Source organism: Gymnoscopelus braueri (assembly GCF_963280865.1).
Source record: "Gymnoscopelus braueri genome assembly, chromosome: 1".
Classification (NCBI taxonomy): Eukaryota; Metazoa; Chordata; class Actinopteri; order Myctophiformes; family Myctophidae; genus Gymnoscopelus; species Gymnoscopelus braueri.
In genome coordinates this window covers 47,279,324-47,300,154 of record NC_137603.1, presented here as the reverse complement: position 1 = coordinate 47,300,154, position 20,831 = coordinate 47,279,324, and the positions used below count along the sequence as shown (strand labels likewise).

Sequence of the window (20,831 nt, the reverse complement as noted above, 5' to 3'; positions counted from 1 at the left end):
TACTCTTATCTTAATCTGATTTTCTTATTTACTCTGACCTTCATGTCTTATTACACGACCCTCAACATGTGAGTCAAATTTGGGGTTGATTGGACCTTTTTTGCACACAAAAAAAACTACTGTCACTTTGGGAGCCGATTCAAAATATTAAAAAATTCAAAATTAAGCCTAAATATTTTTATTCTACCAATCTTTGTGATTTTTTTAACACAATTTGTATGAGGAGGAGCAAAAAGTCTGTTTTGAAAAATACAATAAAAAACATGATCCAAGGAATCCCGGGAAGAAATTTAGATTCTACGCGACCTACGGTTCAAGCGTTAAAGGCCGACAGCGCCACCATGAGGCTGACTGGTGTAATTATTTTTTCCAGCGTAGTGTGAACCTCTAGCTGGTGAAAAAAATACTTGAATAGGAGTTTTCACATTCTCACATTCAAGTCAAAGGAAAACATTAATTGAAGAGGGGTCCCTTCAAATGGGCAAACTTCAAGCACACTCGAGCCAGGACTTATTTAAAAAGCCTCTAGACGAAAGGGCTACATATTAAATCGTCAAATTAAAGGCTTTTTAACTAATTCCTTGCTAGAGTATGATTGAAGTAGTTAACCCATTTCACGGGCGGAACCCCTCTTCAATTGCAGCTGATTAAAAAGGATCAGGATGGTGAAGGGCAGTGGTTCTCAAACTTTTTCATGTCAAGGACCCTGACACTCATTAGCCCGCGGACCCCCATTCGAAAAGGGACCCCCATAAGAGAAGATTTTTACGGCTCTAGCAGTGATTTTCAACCATTTTAATTTCAAGGACCCCCAGCTTGACATGTGCATTAGGCTACGGACCCCCATTTTATAGCATTTCTATCTCTGGGACCCCAATTTATATAGTAAAATCAATGTTAATTTATGGACCCTAACGGGTCCATTTGGTTCCATTTGTACACTCTCAGAGTTACAGACCCATAAGGGTCAATTTGGTTCCTAACTATCATTTAGCTGGGGACCCCCTGGAACTCTCTCAAGGACCCCACTTTGAGAACCAATGAGCTATATGATATCATGTTTACTCTCAAGACAAAGCTCCAACAACGACAAATTGATTCCTTCTTTGGAATGGAGGCCAGTGCTGAGCTCCTCCAACATGGGTGAACTGTATGATGAGTACTGTGTGACTCTGCCACGCCAGCAGGGAATTGTGGAGAGAAAGAGCTCCTCTTCTGGAGAAGTCTTGCTTAAAGGCACAAAAACACGAAATCTGACTGCTGTTGCATCCTTCCTCTTCAGCATCCCCATCACCAATGCTCCAGTAGAGAGAGTTTTGTTTTCCCTCATTGTTGTGTGCCTAACTTACTCCTTATAGTTAGTGCAACCTGAATTGAATCATAGATATACAAAGAAAGCTTCGTGTCTTTTAGTTCGTTTATTAATGACCGCTCCTCAAACACCGGTCCCAATCATAACAACAGGTTACGTCATATAGTGTGTCCTATACATTTCAGTTACCTGTTTCCTGGTCATGTGACCTGGCTAACCAATACATGACATCTCCCTTTTCCTTGGAAATAAACTTGTACCTTGAACAACCTCTGTACTGACCCTTAGAACAAAATACTTTTTTTTTTTCAAACAATGCATAATAGCTTTTCAAACAATGCACAATACTTTTTTCAAACAATGCACAATACCCTTTTTTTCTTTTTTTTTTTCTTTTTACAGTGCAATTCAGCTCAGGTCAGCACAAAGTCACTGAGCCTTTCAGGTGGTTTTGTCACCCTTTGAGGTCTGGCCTTTGGCACCTCTGACATCTGAGTGTGTTGTGGTGTGTGAGTGACATTAGTCTGTGCATGTGTGTCCACGTCAAGTGCACTGTCCTCAGTCCACTGTGTCTCCTCCGGTGTGTCGTGTGCCCCCGTAGGCCTGTTGGTCACATATCTTTTCACATGTGTGGTGTTTCTCTGGTATCTTGCTCCTGTTGGTGATTCAACCACAACCTGATTTCCTGTCTTGCTCACAACTTTGTGTGGTGTTGCGTTGAATGGTGTGGTGAACTTGTCCACCTTGTCCTGCTGTATGAGCACGGTGTCTCCAATGTCCACCTTCGAGTAGCTCCCCGTCGTTCATCAGCATATAGCTTTGCTTTTCCCTTTTGCTCTGCATCTCTATCACGTACTTCCAGTGATGCTGTGTATGATCCACAGAGATCTGGCAACTTTCCCCTCATCTTCCTGTTAAAGAGTAGCTCAGCAGGGCTCTTTCCAGTAGTAGCATGTTCTATGCTCCGGTACACAGTCACATACTTTCTCAGTTCACGTTTCCAGTCCAGTCCTTCTGCTTGAGCAATCCTTATTCTTTTCATCAGTGATGAATTCTGACGCTCAACTTCTCCATTTGCTTGAGCCCATTTCGGTGTTGTCTTCACGTGTGTGATTCCATTTGTTTCACAGTACTCCTTGAATAATTCAGACTTGAACTGGGGTCCCTGGTCCGATCTGCAGGAAACCGGAAGCCCATGCCTGCTAAAAATAGACTCCAGACTGTCAATGACCTTCTCTGCAGTTGTGGAAGTTATAATGTCATACTCATAGTAGCGACTGTAGTAATCTACCACCACAAGTATGGAGTGATTAGTTGGCAGTGGTCCTAGCAGATCTATGGCAACATCTTGCCAGGGACCATCTGGCAGGCTTGTAGATCTCAACGGTTCTGGTGGGTCATGTCTGGCTACAATTTGACATCCATGACATGCCTTACAGTATTTCTCGGCTGCCTTCTCCATGCCAGGCCACCAAACCTTGGTTCTGAGATGCTGTTTGGTTCCCACTATTCCCAACTGTCCTTCATGGGCTATGAAGAGTCTTCATGTTCCTGTTTTAACTTCGTGAGCAAGTCTTCACCCATTGAACTGCAGTGGCGGAAGAAGTACTCACATTTTGTCTTCACCCATTGAACTGAAGCACTCTTTGTTCTTTGGGGGGAAATCACTAATGAATTAATATATTGATTAAAACATGCACGCGGTCATTACTCATAACTAATGTCCATTTTACCCCACTTTAATGAATGTATGTCCAGAGCTTTATGGCTCTGAGTCAGACCAACTGTCATTACATTTCCCTTTGCTATAGTTTGTTTGGTGCCATTTTACCAAATACATAGCTATTTTTGTGGTGTTTCAATTTAAAACCGATACTAACTGATTGTTTTATATAATTAAATCAACATGTAGCATTTAATTTTATTGCTTCTTGAACTAAACAAGCCAGTCACAATTAAGCGCAGCCGCAACCCCGAGCTATGGGATCTAGCCGCTCTCTCGGGCAGCGTTGCCATGTCTGCTTATTATAAGCGACTTTTTCTTGTCCAGGACCCCCCAACCCAAGTTGTAGGCCACAGATCTGAAAATATTTCGTGCCAGGGACTCCCATTCAAAATGTGTGTAGGCCTACGTAAAATGTTTAAAAAACATTTATTGTTCAAGATTTTTCATTGATAATAGCAGGGTTGTGAGTGAGCTTGTAGATCGGCTCAGTAAAGGGTTGTTCGACAATCGACATGATGGAATAACCTTCTATTTGGCCATAAAAGATTGTCCTACTTGCTACGTCCTTTCATCCTTTAAGTACAATCTAAAAATAAATGGTTACTTAACCAAACTTAGCATACAAATATATAGGCTATTGTATTGCCCTCTAAAATGCTGCTAATCTCCCAGTGCAATACTACACAAGCCAAGTGGAACTTGATTTAGTCTTAGCTTTAAATAGATATACGTTGGCACCTTTGTTCTTGTATTTACCTTTTATGCTCTGTCTCCTTGTGTAATGTATGTCGGCCTGTTTTTGTTTTTTAATGTTTTCTGTGAGGACTGCGGATGTAAATTAGCATCTTTGCCAAATCTAGAGTGTTATTAATTAATATGCGGTGTGCCGGTGTCCCGTCTAAATAAATAAAGTTCATGTGGCCATTGGCCAATAGTCGCTTCTTTTGGGCTTGTTTTCATAGACCTGGCAACGGTGCTCTCGGGGCTATGGGATGTAGCCTCCCAGCAGCCTGCCTGACCTCTGACCTGTCTCCTCTCTGGTTGTGGGAAGTGGCGCTAGAGAGTGTCCAGTTTGGCTCCAGCTGCAGCAGCATTAGCTGAACAACAACATGGCTACAGTCCTGCCCATCAGACCTCCTCCTCCCTGCGACACTAGTAACCCCGCAACCCCAGGAGCACAATCCGTAAAGGTAACACACTGTAAGCCACACTGTGTGTTTGTGATGAAGCCGTGTACATTCTGTACGGTGCTGTAAATGAGGCGTTAGCTAACAGCTAGCTCGTTGATGAATGGCTGTTAGGTGCAGCGTTAGTAGTGTTGCCAGGTCTGCTTGTTGTAAGCGACTTTGGGCTTTGTTTTTCTGGTAAGTTGCTTGTAAATATTGATAGTTGCGGGTTTGTGTTTTTTTGGGCTTGTTTCTAAAGTGTAGTTGCTTGTTTGGGCTTGTTTCCTAATGTTGCTTAAACCAGTGGTTCTCAAACATTTTCAAATAAAAAAGGGCCCCCCAAAATAATATGTATTTGTCCACGGATATGAATTCTTTTTTTTTAATAGCAGATCTACAAGCTCACAACGCGCCGCGTTGTGAACTCTGCTCATTTCAAATAGCCGATGTGTATCTGTATAGGTTTAAAGTGCTCATGTGGCTTCGTTTGGGCTTGTTTTCATAGACATGTTTGCTTGTTTCCCTCGCAAAAGCTGGCAACGCTGAGCGTTAGCATCATCTCCCTCTTTGTTCTCCTAATGCTGATGAGTGGATTGATTGATTAAAGTGAACAAACTGCCACCCGCTTCGTTAATAAACACTACTCCGTTTTGCATGTATGAACTTGTTTTGCAAGTGATACTATACGTGCTAAATAAGACTGTTCATCTTCTCCATGCCTATGGCTGCAGCTACTGTAGCTCATAGTGGTGGGAAAAGTACTTGCATGTTTTACTTGAGTAAAAGTATTAATACTGCATTGTAGAAATAAGTAAAAGTCTAGAATTAAAAATTGACTTGAGTAAAAGTACAAAAGTATTGGTATCAAATGTACTTTAAGTACCAAAAGTAGAAAGTATTCATTATGCAGAATGTCCCATTTCAAGTTTTCAAATGTATACAAATATTTTGAAAATAGCAGATCTACAAGCTCACAATGGCTTTGTGAGCTTGTAGATCGGCTATTTTCAAATGGCTTAAATGTATATAGGGCTGAAGTGGTTAGTGTGTTTTTTTGTAATGATAATCAAAATCTAGTAATTAAAGTTTCCTTCAAAACCGCCATCTATCTGCAATGTGTAACTGGTCCCTGTATAAAGTCTATGAATGTCCCCCCCCCCCCCCCCCCCTTCATCTTTAATGTCATGATGAATTGAATACACGGGAGGACCACAATGGAAACAAGCCCTTAGGGCTTTTTGTGTTATCCTTTAGCACCATTGTATAATCGTACCACTGTACTATTTGCAAACTGTTAATAAATAAAGTATTATTCAATCAATCAATTTTCATAGCTTCTTGTTGCTATGCTGTTTTGTCATAATGTTTTTTTTATGTCTTCTACAGGAAGATGTGATAGAGGAGGTGTCCAACGATGGAAGCCAGCTTCCTAAGAGGAGGAGGATGGGTTCTGGGGACAGCTCCAGGAGTTGTGACAACAGCTCCAGGAGTTGTGACAACAGCTCCAGGAGTTGTGACACGTCCATCCAGGATCCTAGGTGGGTCAGCTTAATTACTTATCACAGGTCATGGCAATACATTTGCTTTAAAAAATGAATAATTTAGAACTTAATGAATGGTTTGGACAGTTGCTCAGTTTTTTATGTTATGAAGAGAGGTGTGCTCCTTGTACTTTAACTTTTGTATACAGCAGTGATTCTCAGACTTTGAATTTCAAGGACCCCCAGCTTGGTATGCATTTGGCCACGCCCCCCAATAACTCTGAGAGTTAAAGTGCAGCACCATTACACTAGAGGCTAGGTTTACTGAAGATTTTGCTACGTAATGTTGTACAGCAAGATGTTGCAGACTTGATTGATTGAATACATTATTAGTCAAACAAATAAAAACAGCCCGACGGTACTGTAAAACATCTAGGCTAAAACGATAACACCAAAAAGTCTGGGGGTCTTGTTTCATTGTGGTCCTTTTGTATTCAATTAATCAACAGAGCATAGAATATTAACGCATTAATGTATGTCATTAACAAATACATATAGCTATATTTAGGGTACAGTTGAGAAAAAGCTAAAACGACGGCAGTGTATCCCCCTCATTTCAATGGGCATGAATTAATATCTAACTGGACTTGTAGTTTTCTGATAGATGCTTATTCTGTCCAGTTTTTCCTCCTGTTTTTTCCAGTCCACAAATAATTGCCTCTTTTCGCTCACTGGTTGTAGCCCTCATTAACCCATTTATGCCAGTTTAACATAATTTTCAATCCAATTAGTGGAAATAAAGTTTTTATAAAGGCGGCTGGTTTATTTTTGCAATCCTTGTTGCCTGTCTCTACTCTTTACCTTTTCCCAGTCATTTTCCAGCTGAGAATCTGACAGAGTACAAATGGCCTGCAGACGACACAGGAGAGTACTACATGCTGCAGGAACAGGTCAGCGAGTACCTTGGAGTCACCTCTTTCAAGAGGAAATATCCTGGTAAGGCTTGAGTTAAAATATATCCCTTAAAGTGCTGTTTCTCAACGTCTGGTCTGGGACGCACCAGGGGTCCAAGAGGACCTTTACGGGTCTGTAACTATTGAGAAAGTCCATCCATCCAATCCATCTTCAGCCGCTTATCTGGAGTCGGGTCGCGGGGGCAACAGTTTCTTTCCCGAGCAACATTAGCCACTTCCTCCTGGGGAATCCTGAGGCCTTCCAAGGCCAGTGTGGAGATATTGAGAAAGTACAAATAATTTTACGCATACAGGTCCATTTGGTTCCAATTTGTACTCTCTCACGATTTACACACCCATAAGGGTCCATTTGCACCCCCTGGTGGTCCCCGAACCTGATGTTGAGAACCAGTGCTTTAAAGTGCTAAAGAGGGAAAGATGCCACTTTTTCAATTCCTTACATATTCTGAAGTGCTTTAACTTAATATATTTATGGCTCCAATGAGGCAATCCAAACAATTAGTACCAAAAGAATGTGCCTAGGACCATTAGTTTAACCCATTTTGTTTTGGGCGGGAACCCCTTTTTATAACTATACCTTTCAGGACGGGAACCCCTTTTGGGGTTCCTATGTACAGTATATAGCAACATACATTTTTTGTAATTTTTGAATAAATATTTGAAGTTTTTCAGAAAACTTAGGTCAGGATTTAAGAAGGCGTTTTTAGAATCGGCCTCAGGTCTAAATGGGTTAAACTATTGTGTCCCATTTAGACTCCAGTCATTAGCTGTTTTTTTAATATTTTCTTTTGGGTTTTTTTCTTTACGTTTTTTTGACACACACATCACAAACATAGAAGACCAAACAAATAAAAATATCAGTCCCCAACAATCTCTATAAATTGACACAAACTTGATAATTATACACACACACACACACACACACACACACACACACACACACACACACACACACACACACACACACACACACAGTATACTGACACGCACACTATATACACACATACATGTTGTACACCTACATGCTTATACAGACTCCATTCATTAGTAATAATGTTCTATTTCACCCTTTGTAGACCTGGAGAGGAGAGATCTGTGCCACAAGGAAAAGCTGCATCTACGAGAACAAAATGTCATCACTGAGACGCAATGCACTTTGGGTAGGAAGCATCGTAACACTGTCATACCATTTTGATAATGTAGAATGAGGAATCGTGAGACTCTATTACTTAAAGTCAAGCCTATATCTAAAACCATAAAACTTACAGACAATTTGTATATGTGAGGAACTTGGTGAATAAAAATGGACACTTGACATTTTGTTTGTTACCTTGATGTAACAAATATGTGGGTGAATGTGCATTTCCAGGTCTGACAGCCCTGCGGAGTGACGAAGTGATCGATTTGATGATAAGGGAGTATCCCCCCAAACATTCTGAGTACTCTGTCATACTGCAGGAAAGAGAGAGACAGAGGATAGCCAAAGAGTATTCTGTAAGTATATATGCACCCAGACACTTGAATACACTGTAAGGCTATTACGATTCGTCATATACTATATTGATTATATAAATGCATTATTTGCGTTGTCATGCACTAATGTGTTGTTTTTGCCCTTTATTTTGTAAGAATCTTTCTATCTAGTACAAATTAATTCAATGAACATTTGTATCGAGCATGTTTGCTTTCTACTACATTGCCTCATACCATTTGTCTGATGTTTCCATAACCACTTACTTATGTATTGAAAACACTACAGCTACCGGTAGTTCCTGAAGTCTTTGTCTGTTCCTGTTCTTACCAGCAAATGCAGCAGCAGAAGCCTGAGAAAGTAGAGGCCAGTAAAGTTCCAGAGTACATTAAGAAGGCAGCCAAGAAGGCGGCAGAGTTCAACAGCAACTTCAACAGGGAGAGAATGGAGGAAAGGAGGGCTTACTTTGACCTCCAGACACATGTAGGTCCTACCACATTCTACAACCAAAAACAAAGGGTTGAGTTTGAGTGTTCAACTTTGAGAATAGTTAAGATTGGTGAAAATGTGTAGAACTTTAGCATCCTTAGCAATAGATAATGTTTATGCCTTATAAGCATTGCAATATTTTCATAATCTTCACAGCGATGGCAAGTTGATATGCTAAACTGGCAACAGCCAACTGAACAGCCATAGACCTTGTACAAAAATATATTTAGAGGTTTTGGTTCACCAGTTAATTAATAAAGCACCAGCTTTACTATTCGCTGAAGGAAACAAACCCCCAAGGTAGAGTGTTTGAGATTTCATGCGTTTTATTTTATTTTATAGGTCATCCAAGTGCCACAGGGCAGGTTCAAGGTGCTAGCTCCAGAGTTGACCAAGACGGGGCCCTACCCTGTGTCTCTCATACCAGGACAGTTCCAAGACTATTACAAGAGGTACATTGTCTTAAATAGTATTATTATATAATAGTCATATTATTATGCATTGTTTCATGTGGAAGGCTGCATATTTCAACCCCCCCCCCCCCCCAAACAAATCACTATGGCATGACAGTATTTCTAGGCCAGAAAGCACAATTATGTGCCCATGAAAATAACAGGCAAGATGTAAACCTTGAAATGCTATTTGTAGCAATACAGTAAACCTATTTTGGAGCATAGGTTCCCTGGCAGTGAGTATGAGGAGGATGAGTAGTTGATTCAGGTGTTGTGTATCACAGGTACTCTCCTAACGAGCTTCGTTACCTGCCGTTGAACACGGCTCTGTTTGAGCCTCCTCTGGACCCAGAGCTTCCTGCACTGGACTCGGAACCTGACTCAGATGATGCTGAGGATGGCAAGGACGACAAAAAGAACAAGAACTCATCTGTAAGACATTACTACTATTGCTATTACTAGTACTGTAGCAGTTATAATCTCCCATCCCCATGCTTTAGTACTACAGTAAAATTTGAGATTATTCTATAGATTACTTTTTCAATTAATTGTGTTAATGTTTTTTTAATCTATGAACAAATCAATGCAAAACAATTCTAGTAGATTTTTTTAAAGTGTCAGAACAAGGAGTCATTTACCTCAGTAAAACTTGACTCAATTCACTACATAGAAAGGTCTTGGTGTAACCACCTATGCATCTGTCCCCCCCCCTCCAAATCATATCCTCTCTCCAGGACAGTTCTTCAGGTAGCACGACAGATGTGGAAAGCCAGCAGGAGGCAGGTGGCGGACAGGGCCACAAGTCCAAAGCCAAGGACAGGTCAAACCCAGCGGGCAAGGATGGTACCCCACGCCATACAGCATCCAACAAATCAGCAGCCACCCCGGGGTACAAGGTAGAGGAAAAACCCACCTGAACTCTCCTGTCCTCCAACAGCAGCAGCACTTTTCTACCCCCTCCCCTCCACTCCTCTTTCTACTACTACTACTACTACTCCTCCTCCCTTACTCCATCCACCCACCCCCACCCCACTACCTTTCTTCACTCCGTTCCCCGGTTTCTACAGTTCAACAGCACTTTCACCTTGGAGAACCTGGTCTTTACACACACACACACACACACACACACACACACACACACACACACACACACACACACACACACACACACACACACACACACACACACACACACACACACACACACACACACACACACACAGGGTCTTCAGTCAGTGTTTTCATGGTTGCAACTTGGTTTTTTTTTTTTTGTTCTTCATATCAGACTGTGAGCAATAAGAACATTTTAAAGGAACAGTTCACTTTTTTCTTTCGTCTTCGCTGCACTTTTTTCCAGTTTTGCCTGAAGACGTTTTTGAAGTTCTAAATTTGTACTTTTTTTCCTTTTGAATGTCTTAATATACCTCTTGTCTGCTCCCACTTGTCTAAAAGATACTTCTAAGACAAGTAAGCGGACAGTTTCGGCTGCTAGTTTCATTATTATTATTTTCCTTCTTTTTTAGAGTAAAATATAACTTTTTATTCTGAAACCGATATTCTGCGCTACATGCATTTTATAGAGAAGAAGTAGTTCACCCAAAAATGAAAATTCTGTCTTCTGCTACTCACCCTCATTCCAGTGGAAAGACAGACTTGTCCACAAAACAGTCATGGATGTTGCTGCTAGCAAAACTATGTATCCTTTAGCTGTAAAAAGAGCAAGACAAAGGATTATTCTGCGTAGAAAAGACCTATATTTAGTGCAAATCTTTGTTACAAATGTGCAGAAGGTACTTTTGTTCTCTGCATACTGTCCCCAACAGCTCAAGGGAGTACGTGCTGCTTTAGAAGTGCACTAATTAATGGTGAAATATAGGTATTTTCCACTCAGTGCCATCATTTGGCTTTATTTATGCTGGAAGAGTTATACAGAGTAATCATAATGGTTATTATTTTTATTTTATTATCTACATACCGGTAGGCTGATATTGTTTTCCCCCCATGTTCGTTCCCGTGTGTGTGTCCATCCGACCGTCTATGTACAGCTGATCTCTGACACCGTTGGACCGATTGGCGTCAAACTTTGCATGCATACTACCAGTAGTCCTCTGTCATGAGCAGGAACATCAACCTATTGATTAAGATAATGGAATTTGTCCTAAAGGTGGCAGAAAGCCCTGTAGAAAATACCATGGGAGACTCAGGCAAAGGTACAATTTGCTCTGGCAGTGAATCAGTGGGTAGAATAGAATCTATTCTAGATCATTGCCCAGTTTGCATTGGCAGTGAGTCGGAGTGTTGTTGTTTTTTTGAACATTTTTTTATCATGGGGAGGTTGGCTGAACATGAGCACTCTTTTTCAGCAACACCCTGGTACACATTCACACAGACACGCACGCATAAACAGCGGGACCTGGGGACTACAACCACAGTCTTATACTGTTGGCCACTGAGCGCCTCCACTGGAACAGTTTGGGGTTCAGTGCTTTGCTCAAGGGCACCGGCACTTTAGCGGTGTTGGGGAGGGGTAAGTGATGGCCAATCACTTCCCTACCCAGATGTTTCCTGCCGGTCCGAGGGATCAAACTGGGAACCTTTCTGTCACAAATGTGCTCCTCTAACCTTTAGGCCACCGATGCCTGGCCTGGCTGCTGGGTGTACAGAGGGGCTCCTTGCCCAATTTGCATTGGCAGTGAATCAGTAGGTAGAGGGACTCTTCGCCCAATTTCCATTGGCAGTGAGTCAGTAGGTAGAGGGGCGTCTCACCTAATTTCGGTAGAAAGAGGGGCTTCTCACCCAATTTGTTTCTATGCTACTGCATCTTCCTCAGAGTCAGCTAAACTAAAACATGACTATTACCGACATGTTAACAAATAGCAGACATCTAACCATGTCAGCCATGTTGGCATCGCAAGGTCAATAACTGTCAGGCCATGTGGTCTTTGAAGACTATGCTAGCAGGTCCATTAATGTTACATACTCGTCAGTCGTCATTATCTCCTACAGGCTTGGAGGCAGAGATTGTTTTCGCCCCTGCCTGTCCATGTGTCTGTCAGTCCGTTTCTATTTTTTTGTTTCCCCCCCTGTTTTTGGCACTGGTTACTATTGGTTTCAGTTGTTTTGGAGAAAGTTGCTAGATGTTTTTGCTAGCAAAGTCCTTGAGTGTTTTGTGGGCAAATAAGCTATCCGTATTTCCACTGGCATGAGTGGGTGTAGATAATAATGATATAATTTACATTCTAGGGTGAACTATTCTTTTAAAAATAATAGTTGCTGTCAACACTAAAGTTTGAGAGTTTATAACACAAATTTGTTGCAAGTATGACATTTGCATAAGCTCTAATGTTTTACGTGTATATCCGTATGTGTTTTTTGTTTTTACGTCAGTGATGTACTTTGCTTTGTTCTAACTTATCAGACAGTTTGATATGGGCCCCACTGGTCCTTATCAGTTATCTAGAATAGATGAGGACACACTGACCCTATTCACACTGTGGCTCACATGAGCTCAGCTGCAACTAGCATATTCGTTTATCTATCTCTTAATAAGACATTGTTTAGCACAGCTCTATGAATGATTTTGTTAAGGGAGTGATAACAAAATCTGTCACACTTATGTGTAATCTTTGACAGATTTTAGGTAACAGTAGCTTTTTAAGTCCTTATATCTATATATATATATATATATATATATATATATATATATATATATATGCGTGTATATATATATATATATATAGCGTATATGTGTGTATATACACACACACACACACAATCATCCATGCTGATGGCAGTTATCTGTTATCTCCACTGCCACAAAATGCTACCGTGGTATTATCACCCGACTGTAACTTTCCTTTGCATAAATTGGACCCACAGAAGGTCAGTTCAGCTCAGCTCTGTGGTGTGAACAGGGTCCTTTTCCATTGTCTGTTTTTAAAAGTCTGCCAGTTCAGTTTTATTTTTTAGTTAGACTTTTTCTCTGAGTCAGTTATCTAGAGGATGGCTGAGACATGGAGACCTTGCCCACTATACTTTTAGATACCATACCGACACCAACCTGATGTCTTTATTGATAAGATCAGATTGGTTTAACTACAATAAGTTATTAATCAAAAGTCGCATAAATTGGCCAGTGGCAACTGGCAAAATAGCAGCCCATTTAGCAATGGTTACAGTAATGTACCCAGAGTATATCTACAGTGTCGTTCAAATATTCTCTATAAAATGTACTTTTGTTTGGACAGCTCATGTAGGACACATGGCCTTTTTGTCAGAAGCTGCACTATATTTGCAAACTGCCAAAGTTAAATGACCATACCCTTAGGTGCAGCATTATACGTTTTGATGGAATTTTAAGTCCTAAAACATGAAATGTATTTATTTGTGTGCAGATGCATGGTGTGACATTATTTAGATAATGACAGCTTCATAATATTGAATTTCTATGGTAAATACTTTATTATCATTATCACTGTTACCTTTGTCATTTATGTTGTAGGATATGCTCTTTGGTTCCCCACGTTTAACTTTCTTTTTTTATTGTTGAATGTGTTTATATCTTCTATTTCAAACATTTTGAATTTGACAGCCTTGGTTTTCATCAGGTGTCATGGGGGCTATGCGTAGTTCCATTTCTATACACACGGTCTGTTCAGTGCTAGTGAGGAACAGCTGATAATTGGCATCGCTAAGTCTCTCTTCATTGTCCTAATAAGGCTATCAATTTGTTAAATGTTATCAGTCTGTTGGCAAAAGAGACATCCAAAAGTGTAAGCTGATATATCTAATATGGTCAACGTCCAGAAAAACACAAAACCTTTAGATTTGGCTCTAGTGTAGGTAGATATGAACTGTGGTTGACTGTGAACTCTGCTGGTGTATTATTCCAATGTAGTCTGCCTCTTTGTACATATCTATGGGTTGCAGTTAAATTATACCTAATACCAGCTGGTATTATTCATGCATGTACTCTTTCTTGCATTTGCAGAATTCACATTCAATTGAAATTCAAAAATGTAATCAAAAGTAATTGACCCCTTACCTGAAACAAGCCCAATGAATAGCTCATTTTGGTTTTCACTCATGAGTGGTTGGGTATTCTTCTGTTTACATCATGACTAAATCAACTATTTGATACTGATTGTTCTGGACTTTGACAGTCTGGAAGATATTAATCCTGTGAATGGCTCATCACTGAGCTCAAGAAAGCAGGCATTTAATACATCCTAAATTCAAAATGGTGTACATGATTTAAAGAGCGGAAATGAAAGTGAGTGGTTCAAAGAGCTGTATCTGAGTGAATCCCTCCCCTGCTCCTTTCGTTCTCTTAGTTAAGCTCTCTGTGTTCTTTCTAGTCTTGCTTTATTCCTATGACTAAACCTGGTGCTTTATTAACTCATACCTTTGTGTCTTTGGCCATCTGTCTAATCTGCTTCCTCTTTGTCAGGGGACATTTTAATGAAGGATGCTTCACAGCTTGTCACAGAGCTTATCTAAATATCTGAATAAAACACAAATAATTAGGTCAAATAAATGTAGGGTGGCGGAAAATATTTTAATGTTGGACTATATTTCAAAAGTGTTTTATGACCACCAGACAGTACATATCCAGACAAGTGACAAATTAAAGGAAAAACAACAGTCTCTTATCAATGTGTCTGGCCACCATGAACCACCAGTACAGCTTCATTGCACCGTGGTATAGATTGTACAAGTCTCTGGAACTCTTCTGGAGGGATGGAACACCATTCTAACTAAAGTTATTCCCTCATTTGGTGTTATGGTGATTTGGTGTTATGGTGATCAGCCATACTGTAGCCTACAGACTGTAGGTGTTCAAATGGGTTGATTGCTATTCTGACTTCATCACTTTTTTACACATCACCCATACCTTTTTCACCTGTCTGAACTCTCAAATTGCATTCGTCTTATAGGAAAGTCCCAGTCCACCTCAATTTTGAGTCAAGATGGCAAGCGAAAAAGTGACTATGAAAGAGGGTTTGTTATAGGGGCACGGATGGTAGGAGTTCAGTCACAGACTGCTCAACTGGCTAGTATTTCAATAGGAATAGTGACCGTGGGGAAAGACATCAGTGGACTGGACTCTTGGAAGATTAGCCGATGGGCTAAGAGAGATCCAAATCAGTAAATGGGGTCAGATATTGTGGTCGAAAGTGCAAGTGCACATTTGATGAGAGTTTTGCTTGTGCATTTGTGTGATATATAAGGAAAAACGGAAGACTAACTCTTCCTCAGGTGACTGAGAATGTCATTGCAGATTTGATCAGACTGTGACAGCAAGAACAGTCTGTCGACAACTACATACTAGTGAAGGTTTTTACAGTAGTGTTGCAGGGCATAAACCTACATTTGTTACCTGCATTTATTCCGCTTTTTCTGCTAATGGGTAATTTGTCACTTGTCTGTCTCTTGCAAGGTTATTTAAAATCGTATAACATTTATTTCAGATTCATTATTTTCATAGCTTTTTATTAGCTGCAGTTTGCCCGTACAGCATGACTGCACAACAGGGGGGTTTACAATCCAAATAAAAACTGGAAATTTCAGTTTGTATACTAGCATTGACGGTAACCAAGGCAACCATTTATGTCAAAGTCAGTGATATAAATATTCTGTTGATCTGTGGCTACCAGTATAGTTTTAGTCACATTTAGTCTATAGAATGTCCCACAGTAGACGTGTGATGTCCTGATTTGATCTCCCTCCTCTCTGCTCTGTTTGGTTATTTCTTCTCTGGACCGTCTTGTGGTCTAACCTGATGGTTTGTTTTTTAGTAAGGAACTCTGAGATTGTCCATATTTATTAGACACCACAATTGAAGAGTTGCAATAAAAGTTTCAAACCCATAGAGTGGAGAGAAAAGTGGTGATTTTCTCTAGCAACCGTACTTACAGCTGCTTCTTTTAAGTCAAGTCAACGAACAGTTGGTGGTCAATTAGCCTTGATCAAGTCTGACATGAGCAATAATGGGAACTTTTGGGTGTGTTTGTAATTTGGTAATCTGACCGCCAGAGCCCAGTCTGACTTTCAACTGCACCTTCTCAAAGTGTTCAGAACACACTGACTGGGATCTCTGTCAAAGGAGTCTGTAGTATACATTCAGGTGTTGACAAGATTAATGAGAATTAAGCAAATTCACTGGCTACATTTTCTAGCAAGCTAGTCACCACTGCTCCACGACCGTTCACAGTTGTAATATCCATTAAACCCCCTGACATAAACATATTGACACTTACTTCTTCAGTTGGAGCTAGACTCTTTTCTAAGTGGAGCATCAGATTGCCTTTATGAACACACCCATTATGTGTATTAACTGTAAGAAGTGTCAGATCAGCTTTGTCTCAAACAAAGCACATTTTATTTACACGTAAATCAAGCCACAAATGTTGAGTGACAAAACTCCCTTGTTACTGTTTGTACAGTTGTTTCTTCCTTGTTATTTGTATCTGTGTTTGGGCACAATTCTAAACCACAACATAAGGGGTATGAAATATTGTATCTGGGAAGATTGGATAAATCAAGTGTTTATTTCTTTTATTTCCAAGTATTGAAAATGTACACAGTAAATCCTTGCTAACTCAGAAGACTGTGCAAATGGAACCATTTGGTTCCATTTGTGCACTCTTCAGAGTTATTTTGCCTATGACTACACAGGTCACCTTTATGATTTCATTTGGTTTTATAGCATTATTCTGCCCTTGCAGCCTAAGGTCATTCCCAATGCTATATGTGGCATTTGCCAGAAGGGTAAAGAGTCCAACAAGAAAGGAAAGCCAGAGACTCTCATTCACTGCTCCCAATGTCCCAACAGCGGTAAGTTCAAATGATTATTTTAAAGGATAATTCTATTTTTTATTAAATATTCATGGGGATCTTTGGCCCAACAGTTATCTGAGAACCAGTTAAATTGCAGGTTGTGGTTTAGTTTTTTGGTACTTGTTGTCACTTAAAATGGGTGTTGTGGATTATATTATTACTGTTATTATTATTATTATTATTACATCTATTATAAAATGAGTTGATTTGCCCCTAGGCCTTTTACTCCTTGAGTATAAGCGAGGGGTGACTGTCTGTGTTAAGTCAAACTAGTCAAAGTTAAAATTTATTTTCATTTGACTAATATCTAACATCTAGTGGAACCCAGCCAGTGGGTACTGCTACAGTAGCAGCCTTGTTGATCATGTTAATAGTGCTCGTTCTGCTTTCAAGGGCTTGCAATGCTACAAGACAGGTGCTTGTTGTCCTTGTTATTTAGACAGGATAGTGTGTGTGAGAGACAGGGAATTCAGCGGTGGCAGAGAGGGGAAAGGTGTGTTATACATGACTCCAGCTAGAATAGCGTGATTAGGTGGTAATCACACTGCAGGACTGCAGGATAAATGTCCAGCCTTGGTTTTCCATTATGTCTCAATTGCTTGGCAAATGAAAACACTGAACACACTAAATACTTAGTGTCAAGGTATTCCTTTAATTAACATGTAAAAAACATGTATTATATTTATATTCATCCCTTTAGGAGGGTAAATCAAGCATTTATTTATTTAAATATATATTTTTGGGGCTTTTCTGCCTTTAATGATAGTGCACAGTGAAGATGGACAGGAAGCAGGGAGAGAGATAATGACACGCAACAAAGGTTGTCAGGGTCGGGACTCGAACCTGCGACACGCTGTCAGGCATTAGAGCCTTTATGTGGTATGCACCTGGACCGCTAGGCCAGCGAGCGCCCGCATTTATATATGAATAGTTTACTAGACATTCAGAGGACTGAAGAGTTTCTCCTTGCTTTTTTTATGTGTGTCTGCGTATATGGATGTTTGTCTGTGTGAGAACCTGCCTCTATCTGTATCTCTTTGCCTTTATGCGTACGCCTTTCTCTGTGGGTGTGTGCATCATTGATTTGTCTACCTGTGCATGTGTGTGCCTCTGTGCATCCAACCTAGGGCATCCATCTTGCCTGGACATGACTGAGGAGCTGGTGTGTTTGATCCAGACCTACCGTTGGCAGTGTATGGAGTGTAAAACCTGCACCGTGTGCCAGCAGCCAACTCACGAGGAAGAAATGATGTTCTGTGACAAGTGTGATCGAGGATTCCACACATTCTGTGTCGGCGTGGATTCTATACCCATGGGTGAGTTGACTATGCAAAATTAGGGAGTGGACTGGTTGACCACTTCAGCCCTATTTTATACTTGGTCATGCGACGATGATGCACAACGAAAATAGCCTATCTACAAGCAATCTACAAGCTCGCGTTGTGAGCTTGTGAAATAGGAATGCCATTGAAAGTGGTGAGCTAGTAGATCAGCTCTTTTTTTGTTTTGTTTTTTGCCTATAATGACATGCCAGAAATAGGGATCCCAGGTTAGACACATACACAGACTTTTCTAGCCCCCCCCCCCCCGCCCCCCTCCTCCTACTACTACTCCCTTACTCCATCCACCCGCCTCCACCCCCACTCCACTACCTTTTTTCACTCCATTCCCCGGTTTCTACACTTCTACAGCACTTTTCAGCTTGGAGAACCTGGTCTTTACACAAGCACACACATACACAGCTGATTTTTGTGATCAACACAGTGGACAGGAAACACAATGGTTAGAGACAAATAGGGAGGCTTTTTTGCCTGTGATATTTTAATGGTTCATGTGCTCCATCTTTCACTCACACTGTCAAATGTTTTCCGTAGGTCTCTGGATGTGTGAGCTATGTGAGAAAAACTTCACCACACCCAAGAAGAAAGGAGCAAAGAAGTCCAAATCGGCTCAGAAATGATACACGACAACAGAGACCTGGTTCTCTCTAAAGGCTCATGTACACACATATACTGTACATATAGTATAAACGTATATGTATAAATTGGCCTTGAGGCCCAGCACACAAAATGTTGATCCGATGTAGACCCAGATTATAAAATAAATGCAGACTGAAGCTGTACACATACAGATTCCTAAGAAGATCAGGTTGAAATGTTTACCTCAAAATTTCTAATGGGATTTCTTGAGACATAAATTGTAATGTTACATATGTATCCAACCAACATTTTACTTTATTTGTCATACTTAGACCATTTTGGGAGCATACAGTAGCAAAAAACTTCAACCACCCAACAACATAGCTATATTCCATTAGAAATAAAATATATTTTTATACATGGAAAATACAAAAGTTTTTTTAATCACATTTCTGTATTAAATAAATTGTAAAACACAAAAGAACAGCTCCCACTCAGTTACAGTGTAGTGTCTGTGCATGTATGCTATTGGTCCAACAATACAGTTTCATGAATATTTGTGAAGGCATTTGTTTCAGATTATTTAATGGTGCATACTTTTGTTATCCGGTGTATCCTTTTGATACTGGGAGTAAGCTTCAGCAAATTTACGAGACCCGGCGTTTTAAAGTAGTCTGGGTTTTTGCTACAGGGTCACCCAGAGCAGGCAAGGGCTTATTCATTATTTATGACGGGCAGTTTCCTCCTAAACATAAGAAATAAGGAAAACACAAAATGTGATCAGGGTTATAGTTTACTTTGTAGTTTTATTTAAGTTTTATTTAACAAAGCAGGGCGGTTAAAACCTTATTTAAACAGATACCTCTTTTGTTTAAAGAAAGTGTGGATTACGAGCCAGTTAAATTGAGTCTGGCCCTAGCAGTGGCCAATTCTACCTGTCGTAAGGCTTGACTACTAGAAAGATTGTTTCACTTTACTTATCTTCTTGCTGTATGATTTCTAAATTTTCCGTGTTTTTGTCCTAATGAAATCTTTGCACTCACAGACAGTGCTGTAAGCCACTATGATTTAGAGCGTCTGTAGCTCTGCTGAATCATGTTTTGACATTTTCTTCAAAGTCTCCTTTTGTACTCTCCATTATCCTGCAATGATGTTTTGATCATGTATTGTATATATGAAATTGTCTCGAATGACAACCGAATAATTGTTAACCCCAATAAAAGCTTCTAGTAAAATGTGTTTTTCATCATTTATCTGTAGCAATTTGCATTGTAAAACATGTTCATCTCACTCAAATAAATGTGTTGATATTCCACTGCGCCTCAAGCCGAAATCAGGCTGATCCGCTGTGTCTCAGGAGCGGACACAACACAACTGAATTAAGAAGGCGCCGGAGCAACTCGGATGGTTGGAGCCTTTTTATTTTAATAGCAGGGTGCAAAGCACAGAAAAAAACGTTTCGATGTCAGATTACATCTTAGTCAGGTCATGACACAAAAAGGCTCCAATCATCCGAGTTGCCCCAGCGCTTTTTTATTCAATGTGTTGTACTTGTCTTAATCAGATCAAGACAAGTACAACTACAACACGTATATTTGAGTCTAGGAAAGGCCAGTGAAAACGGAGCATAGTAAATCTATATCCACCCGTGACCCCATTATCCAACAAAGAAACCCAATTGAACATCACTAAATGTTAATGTATGTTTTGTTTCTAGATTTGGAGCGGGGGGGGCACAACATTTTAGGGTGTACTAGGGCAGTGGTTGTCAACCTGTGGGTTGGGACCCCCAGGGCTGTCCCCAAATGATTTTGGGGGGTTCCCAGATGATAAGCTCAATGTGCAGCATTGTTTTCTCAACAGTAAACAAACCAACATACAGTATAAGTGTATACAGGGTATCTGCACATTTCTAAAGTGACAATTTAAGGACTTTTAAGACCTTTTTATACCACTTAATTGAAAAATTTAACATTGGCCAAATTGTCAAGGCAGAAATTAT

The 20,831-nt window shown here is 40.2% G+C and overlaps 1 protein-coding gene across 1 annotated transcript; it reads left to right on the top strand.

Annotated features, from left to right (window-relative positions):
* The first annotated feature begins 4,091 nt into the window (after positions 1–4,091).
* phf10 (PHD finger protein 10) lies at positions 4,092–20,049 on the top strand. Its single transcript, XM_080439486.1, has 12 exons — positions 4,092–4,228; positions 5,591–5,742; positions 6,557–6,681; positions 7,736–7,819; positions 8,029–8,153; positions 8,464–8,613; positions 8,962–9,071; positions 9,356–9,503; positions 9,806–9,967; positions 16,799–16,907; positions 18,038–18,226; positions 18,785–20,049. Exons 1-12 carry the CDS (start codon positions 4,148–4,150, stop codon positions 18,868–18,870), a joined length of 1,521 nt encoding a protein of 506 aa, XP_080295612.1. The 5' UTR covers positions 4,092–4,147; the 3' UTR covers positions 18,871–20,049.
* Positions 20,050–20,831: the final 782 nt, after the last annotated feature.